Source organism: Coffea eugenioides, chromosome 7 (genome assembly GCF_003713205.1).
Source record: "Coffea eugenioides isolate CCC68of chromosome 7, Ceug_1.0, whole genome shotgun sequence".
In the NCBI taxonomy this organism is placed as follows: domain Eukaryota; kingdom Viridiplantae; phylum Streptophyta; class Magnoliopsida; order Gentianales; family Rubiaceae; genus Coffea; species Coffea eugenioides.
In genome coordinates, this window is record NC_040041.1 from 4,014,629 (window position 1) to 4,023,609 (window position 8,981).

The following is an 8,981-nucleotide window of genomic DNA, read 5'->3' on the forward strand; positions in this document are numbered from 1 at the left end:
GGATTAGCGGTTAATTTTGTCCACCCCTAACTAGAGGATGCAGAGGGAAGCCGGGAGAAAAGATTAAGGGAAATGGATGAAGTGGATGGTATCAATTTCAATTTTTAAAAAATACTTTAAAATTTTTAAAATTCAAAAATAATTCTAAAAATATCCCTAAAAAATCCTCAAAAGACACAACACCTTGAAGTTATCCGTACGGTCATCTTAGACGTTAGATTTGGGTAAGAAGGCTATGGCATCGCTAGGTGCCAATCATTTTGCAATTGTTGGAGAAGAGAGTAATGTAATTTAGAACGGGAAGAAGAACAGAGACCAAGGAAAAAAATGATGAACAAAATATAACTTTTCTGTTTTATTTATTACAGTCACATTATGAATTTCATTGTCTACGCTCTATATAGAGTTTCTGTTTTCGATTATAAGAGAATTGGAATTCCACCTATCTTTCAATAACTTGACATATTATATACATTTGATTACAAGTAAAGTATCTTACTAACCAAAAGCACTTCGTTTTCTATACAAAGGGTTGAGAAGGCATCTTAAACTACATAAAGCACAGAGAGCCGAGTAACAATCATTTGTTTGGATAGGAATGATTTGAAAAAAAAAAATTATTTGCATCACAAACACAAATTTTAATACACATTTTTATCTTTTTAATCACCTTTTTATCTCGTATATATCACATTATAAAAAGTGTTACAATAATTATTTCAAATAATCTACTGTCCAAACACAGTTAACGAATTGTGCTAGTTTCAATGTAATAGTGCACCTAATTTTGGATTTTTGTATCTTTTAGCATCCTTTGTAGTAGTGGGGGAGGGGGGGAATACATATTTTTTTTTTTTTTTAGTGTAAACGAAAGAACTCGAATTCGAGACCTCTTGCTTACACTTCCTCCCTCCGTACCACCCAACCCAACCCTCCCCTGGGCTACAGACTTGATTGTCTCCTATTGCTCCTCTTCATTTTGCATGTTATCACTTTATTCCAATTATGCCATTTGGTGCTGGCTTCTTTGTAATTTTGGCTGTCAATTTTGTACTTTGTGGTCTTTAGGCCATCATCTCTCTTTCGCATTGTTTCTTTGCTTTCATTTGTTGCATCTTCAATTCCCTGATGCCAGCGAATCTTTTGTGTCTTAATCCTATACCGTCAATGACTATTCACAGGACTGGTGGCAACAGTTTGAAGAGGCTGATCAATTTCATGTGGTAAAAGGCGCGGTATGAGCAGCTACTAATGTTTCGTGCAATATTACTTCAAGATTCCACGCCTTTGTCACAAGTGGTTAAAAATTAAAACGGGGAAGGGAATATATTCCCATAATTTGCCGCAAATAACCCCAAAAAAAAAAAAAACTGGCAAGCACATTAAGATATATTTCTATCCTTTTTTCTTTTATATAGTACTATTAAACGATCACGACCAAATAATTGTCACTGTTTTTACGAATATAACTTTTCATACTTTATATAATCCTGATTTTTGAAAAAACAAGAAAGAAATAAAAAAGCGAAATGAATGAATAGAACTGAACCAAAGTAACCCACCATACTTTCTTCATTTCTGACACTTCTTTTATTTTACATTTTAATAAAATGAAGATGAAGATATGCATAATCCCCTCAACTTTAGAAGAATAAAATGTTAAGAAAGAACAAGTTGTCAACAAATCAAGCACAATCTTCTCGGGGACCAATGTATCCCTTCGGACATGGACCATTAATTTTGTCAACCAGAAACTTCTCACCAATACCCTTCAGCTCACGCACAAAACCCTCTTTTTCTTATTCCTTTTTCATTCTTCTTCCAAAATATTGGGAAAAGAATCGGGGGATGATTGATTTACCAAAAAACCCAACCTTCTTAATCCTTGTGAAATTATTGGCTGTTGTATATTTTACATTTGCTTTCCTAGTCTTTGAAGGTTGCAAACAAACAAATATTGATTCCTCAACAACATCTCACATTGATAAATAGAAATTCGAGAAATCTGAATTAATTAAATATTACATAATTTTTTAGATAAAATTTATTCTAAAAAATAAGTAATAAGTAATTTAAATATATTATATTTAGTATTTCATAATTTAATGAATTCAAAATTATTAATTATTAATTATAGTTTTTTGACGTGAATTTTATCAAACGCATCATCCATTGTCTACATCATTCTTTTTTTTCTCCTCAATTTTTATCTTCCCAGCTTTTTACCTTTACCCATGGACTTTAAGGGGCCTTGATTCTTTTCGTTGTCGGGCGGATTTTGGATTTTGTCATTTTTTAAATTCAGATATCAATTGATTCATATTTTGACCACTTTAATTTGTTACTACTAGTATTTAACTACTAATTAAAACAAACTATTCATGCCCTAAAAAAATAATTTATTAGTTATATATATATATTTTTTTTATATAGTGCGCATTTAATAATTCTACCCATTTCGCCACACCCTTTATTTTCTTCCTTTCTTCTCCCCCGGCCCCTTCCCTTTCGACAAATTAGACTCTCTCTCTCTCTTTCAATCCCCCAATTTGTACGTTTGAATCGAGCTAGGGTTTTCGATTCGATCTGTAATTCAATTCCAGTTCCTAGTTTCTTCTTTTTTCTGTTTACATATTATATTCGGCGATTCTTTTTTTATATTTTATATTTTATTTTTTGGGAGCTAAATTTGGGACCTCCCGTAGTGGTGGTTGGGGAGGGATTAAAAACTATGGGCGGCGGAGATGCTAGTAGTGCTGCGGCGAACAACAGCGGGGATGAGAAGAATAATAGCAACGAGGACGTTGTTATTAGCGGCTCCGGCGCGGGCAGCGACGGAGTGACGGTCAACGTCCGCTGTTCGAATGGTTCGAAATTCTCGGTGCAGGTCAGCCTTGAGTCGACCGTCGGATCTTTCAAGTCGGTTCTGGCGCAGAACTGTGAAATCCCTGCCGAACTGCAGAGACTGATCTACAAAGGCAGGATCTTAAAGGACGATCAAACCTTACAAAGCTACGGTACATATCTCAATCAACACTGTTGACTAATTTTTTTGCCTGATTAACATGTAGATTAATAAGACAGATATTGGGGATTGTGTTTATTTAGGATTTTGGTTATCTGTGTAATTATGTGGTTGAATTTCGTAGGTTTAGAGATTTCGATTTGTAGAAATGATAAATTGATGCGGTATCTGTAAAGGAAAAGGAGCAAATGAATTGATTTCGGGAGCTTGGGGAAGTTCCGCAGCTGTAAGAAAGAATTAGCATGGGAGAAAATTTAAATATAGGAGCGTGATGGGTGCAGGTTTGTTTTTTGAGGTTGAAACTCAAGTAAAAGACTTTCAGCAATGGAGATCTTTAGGGCAGGGGCTGACTGGGTATATAAGATCAGCTATATCGAGATAAGGTCCGGTATTTGTTGACACTTAAGGATACTAAATTGCGGTCTGCCTTCTCTTGTAGAAGGCTGTTAAGAAGTTTTGTGGACAGGTTGTGTTAAATAGTTTGATATTTGGATAGACAATATGGTCATTAAAATGGTCGTTTCCAGGTATCAAACTTCAGTCTTAAAGGAATTTGTTGTTGGGAGATGTAATGTACTACCTGGATGATAGAGTAGCTAGTGGTTTATTAAGATACTTTATTTATAGCATGATAAATGCTATTTTTGGTGCTTGTACATTAGTAACCTCGAGTCTTCTGTCTAGTGCTCGTATAATGCCTTTACATAACTAGAATATGTAAATGAACATGTTTTCATATTACACGCTCTCTGAGCTGTCATTTGGGGACCTTCAGAAAATCAGTTATCCTTAATCCATTTCCAAAGCATGATGTTGTTTTGTTGCTTTTGTTTATTCTTACTTTTTCTTTTTTCTTTTTGGTTGATGATAGGTCTCGAGGCTGATCACACTGTTCACTTGGTTCGTGGGTTTGCCGCAGCTGCTGCTGCTGCAAATGCTTCAGCTGCAGGTAATAATGGGGCTACAAATGCTAACCCAAATGCTAACCCTAGTGCACCAAGGGATGCTGCTTCTGCTGCAGGTGAGCCATTTGGTGGATCTGGTTTAGGAGCTTCATTATTTCCTGGACTTGGGTTGAATGGGTTGGGAAGTGGTGGCGCCGGTGGAGGATTATTTGGAGCTGGACTTCCAGAGTTTGAACAAGTGCAGCAACAATTAACTCAAAATCCGAATATGATGAGAGATATTCTGAATATGCCTCTTGTCCAGAATCTAATGAACAACCCAGACATTATACGCAATTTGATCATGAACAATCCTCAGATGCGTGAGATCATGGATCGCAATCCAGAACTTGCACATATACTAAATGATCCTGCTACTCTCCGGCAGACCATGGAGGCTGCACGGAACCCTGAGCTCATGCGTGAGATGATGCGCAATACGGACAGGGCAATGAGCAACATTGAGTCATCTCCTGAGGGGTTTAACATGCTCAGACGCATGTATGAAAATGTCCAAGAGCCTTTTCTTAATGCTACAGCCATGGGTGGAGATAACAGAAATAATTTGGCTTCAAACCCTTTTGCTGCTCTTCTTGGCACCCAAGGTGGGGCCCCAAGCGGAGATCAGTCGACTAATCCTACCACAACGGCTCCTGATTCAACAACAAATGCACCTGCTCCAAATACAAATCCTCTTCCTAATCCCTGGGCATCTGGTGGTGGTGGTGGTAAGCTTTGGTTCTTCTTAGTTCCTGCTTTTCTTTAGTTGTCTAGTTTCCTATTTGCATTTGTTTGTTTGATAATTGTGTAAACATCTTCCCTTGAGTCCTTTGTTTTGCCTGGTTGTTGTGTGGGTAATTCATTTAGCTTTTGCTAAAATCATGTTGGTTCTTTGCTCCAAGTTTTTGTCTGCAAGATGATCTCAAGGATCCTTCAAGAATGACAACAAAGCATGGCTTTGATTCAACAGACTCCATATATGGCATTTTTTAAAATTAAGAATCTAGTATTTGTCTTTGAAATTTTCTGTTTATATCAGTGCATTTCTTCAGGGTCTAAGTGGTCTAAGTGGATGAAATGGTGTTACCATTCAGATAATGATGAGTTTTTGCAAAATGATGAGTTTATGCAGACCTGTGGATTCAAGTGTATTTGGATACCATTTATTGAGCAATTATCTTGTGAAACTGCAAAAATCTGATTATGTTTCCTGCATTTTGCTGTCATTTTGCTTAGCTGAAAAGAGTTTTGTTGACCACATGTGGCTTACTAGCTAATGATTAAAGTACAAAGATCTGGAAAAGCCAAAAACAATTCTGCAGCTGTTTTTGTGTTTAGCTGGAAGAAGGGGAAATAAGGGCAAAAAAAAAAAAAAAAAAAGATAAGAAGCAGCTGCACCGACACTAGCCAGAAAGAAAAGGATCTGATTAAGTTATTTTCTTTCGAAATAACTTAATATACAGTTGATGCCATGTTATCTTTCAACAAGAATGAGCTATTGTTTCGCTGGTACTTATCAACTGTATTTTTTTTTCTTCCTATTGATTTTGTATATGGAGTAGCTCAAACAAACAGTGCTCCAAGGTCAAATCCTGCTGCGGATGATAGGGCACCACCGCTTGGTGATTTGAATGGTGTTGGTTTTCCAGATTTTGAGCGAATGCTAGGTAGTATGCCTGACCCCAGCTCATTGAGTCAAATGATGCAAAACCCTGCTGTATCACAGATGATGCAAAGTCTCCTATCCAACCCTCAGTACATGAACCAGGTGATATTTCTTATTCTCATGATTTAATTGTGCTCGATCATTAACGCTCTCATGTTTGTTTCATGTCTTTCCTTCTTTGCCATTTGTAAGATCTTTTGATGCTTATATTTGATATGTCTTGACTTTCAGGTTCTTGGGCTTAATCCACAGCTGCGAGGCATGCTTGATTCCAACTCTCAGCTCAGAGAGATGTTACAAAATCCTGATTTTATTCGACAATTGACTTCTCCAGAGACAATGCAGGTAAATTACTGTAGCTGCCCCCCCCCCTCTTTCTCTTTCTTTGTATGTGTATGTGTGTCTGTCTGTCTGTGTGGCAATCTATCTGACTTCATCCTATCTTTCTATCTGTGTATGTATGCTTTACTGTTTGAACAAATGTCACACATGCAGTTTGGCTTGTTCGTAGTCCCAATGATTGGACATTAATATGTTGAGCAACTTTTTCTTTCCCTCTTTTGGGTTGAGTTTAGTTTTGGGCTTGGTAGCGTTAGGGATTTGACATTGACTACAATAAGGTTTGTTGTTTTTGACTGAACTGACCTTTATTGTTTTTGACTGGACTGTGTATTGAAGCATTTTTACTCTTAGAACTGAGCTTGCATCATAACCTTCACAAACAGCGGCCTAGAGTTAGTATTGATACGTGCTTTGTTGTCATGGCACTTGTGGTATATAACTATACCTTTAGTTTCTACGAATTATATCGTCATGGTATCTTTTAACAAATTGTTGGGCAATTGGTTCTCTTCCGGCAGGGACAACTATAGGGCAAAGAGCCATGGCTCCTTGACTTTTGAAGAACTTTTTTAACTCTTACTCTCTTGTTGCCAAGCAGAGAAAATACTTTTAGACATGAATCGTTGTATTCTTGTATTGGGGAAAACAGGCTAGTCATGGTTCCTTTTACATATGGTTCTTTCTAGCCACTTGGTAGAGCAAATTAATTTAATATTGTGTGGACATATTATATCTCTTTATATATAAAGCATGAGCACCCTTTGGTGTTAAAATTTTCTGCCATTTAATAGACTTCCTAATATACCCTTCATCTTTTATACTTTTACAACGCACTTCCTCTTCTTTCTCTTGCCCATTCTCCTTTCTTTTTCTCAATGGTATTTAGTATAACTTCCTCCAAACTACCACTAACTCATGACACTCATATAATATTTCAAAAAAATGATAACTGTAAGTTGGATAAAATTTTCTCAGCATTTGTTCCTCTAATTAATTTGATGTTCTCTGTCTTTTAAAATTTATTTATTCATTATTTTCTTCTTAATATGCACACACGTGTGCCTTACTCATTAGCATCAAGAATGGAAAGTGCGAATATGGTCGAATGGTAAAATTTCTCTTTGCCAAGGAGAAGATGCGGGTTCGATTTGTTCTTTCTAGCCACTTGGTAGAGCAAATTAGTCCTGGCTATAATATTTGTTGCACAAATTTTGGATCAATTCATCTTTGTCATCCTACTGTCTTTGCCCATCTCTGAGTTTAATTTGTGTACTTCAATGTTGGAAACCAACAAAGTAGGCTTCATGAGTATTTAATTGTTAAATTTTTAATGATTCACAAATTGAATTGGTAAATTCTCATATTGTTTCTTGTCTTCCACATCTTTCCTAATTCTGTATTGTTTTGCTTTACTTTCAGCAACTTATGACATTTCAGCAGTCACTTTTGTCTCAACTTGGTCGGCAACAGAATACCCAGTAAGTTCAGATGCCCTTTATTGTTTCTCTCCCCACCCCCCCCCCCCCCAAAAAAAAAGAAAAAAAAGAAATGGGACATCTTGCAGCCTGTTACTAATACATAAATGACTCGTGTCTGAATTTTTGGATCTTCGAATGATGTTTTGGGTCATCTCTCATCCTTCCCTAGTTCTTGATATTTCCTGATGGATTCGTCTTTTGATGTGCAGAGAATCAGGTCGGAATGCTGGAGGAGGAGGAGGTATTTATTGTTTCAGAAATTCTTTCTTTTCTTCTTTGGAACTGGAATAAAGCCGATACTTATCTACCATGTCCAAGTTTTAGGAGCTTATATCTTATGTTTGTTAGTTGGATCTTTTAACCTTCTAGAATAGCTAGATAGTTGGCTCAGTTGGGGCCAAGGTATATGTGCATCTCTTTTATTTTCTAGATCAGTTACGAACATTTCATTGCATAGAGCACTTGGGTAGATTGTTAGGAACCTGGGTTCTCTATATAGTGTGTTCTCCGCATAAAGCAATAAATTAATTGAATGGCTTCAATTTGAAAGCAAAAAGAATGTTATGACATGTATTACTGGAGCTCAGTGAACTGAAATTTGTGTGGCAGTGATCTCGCATGCATACCGTTGTTTATATGTATAACAATGTCTTCAGCGATAGATGTGATTCTCAACATCTTTAAGAATGATGCATATCCTCTGTCTACTGCAGTTGAATACTTAAATTTCCAGCTCAATTCGTCCTATAGCAACTTGGATTACTAAAACTTAATTCAAGTGTCATACTTAAAGGAAACAAAACAAATACCCGTGTTTCTTTCCTCACACTTTTGTTTGCCCATTATAGCCACAGGAACACTTGACAACACAGGATTGGAGATGCTAATGAGCATGTTTGGTGGACTTGGGACTGGAGGCCTGACTGTTCCGAATAGATCCAATGGTAGCTAATTTTCCAATCTCATTTGTGCTTCTTTTCTTTGGGTTTGACAGTTCTTTGTATTTGATGGTATTGATGTTATTTTGTAGTGCCACCAGAAGAGCTTTATGCAACTCAACTGTCACAGCTACAAGAAATGGGTTTCTTTGATACTCAAGAAAACATCCGGGCACTGGTTGCCACTGCTGGCAATGTTCATGCTGCGGTTGAACGACTATTAGGAAATTCTGGCCAGTAGAATATGAAGGTGAAGGTATTCTACTTGTGACCGTATGGTTTTCACCAGAGGCAGAATCTGGACGTTCGGACCCTGAGGAATCTTTGTTCTGAAATAAGCTATTAGGATCTGATTATTTGATATTTCCTCCCCTTCTTATTTCGCTGGGCCAGAAGGGAAATAGAGAAGAACAACAGGATCTTGAGTGCCTTGTACATACAATATCATTGGTATTCAGAATTACTTTGCATATACAATTTGTTGAATTTTGGTTCATCTTTGTACTGTTATCCGTGTTAAAAGATTTGCATTCGACTCAGATAAGTGATCTAGTTTAGCATAGAGATACACTGTTGTTGTCTTGTTTC

The 8,981-nt window shown here is 36.8% G+C and overlaps 1 protein-coding gene across 1 annotated transcript; it reads left to right on the plus strand.

Annotated features, from left to right (window-relative positions):
• The first annotated feature begins 2,462 nt into the window (after nt 1-2,462).
• On the plus strand, nt 2,463-8,981 carry LOC113777548 (ubiquitin domain-containing protein DSK2a-like). The gene is made up of 8 exons (XM_027322665.1): nt 2,463-3,017; nt 3,897-4,697; nt 5,532-5,737; nt 5,867-5,980; nt 7,397-7,455; nt 7,665-7,696; nt 8,304-8,399; nt 8,486-8,981. The coding sequence occupies exons 1-8, from the start codon at nt 2,732-2,734 to the stop codon at nt 8,632-8,634; spliced, it is 1,743 nt and encodes a 580-aa protein (XP_027178466.1). The 5' UTR covers nt 2,463-2,731; the 3' UTR covers nt 8,635-8,981.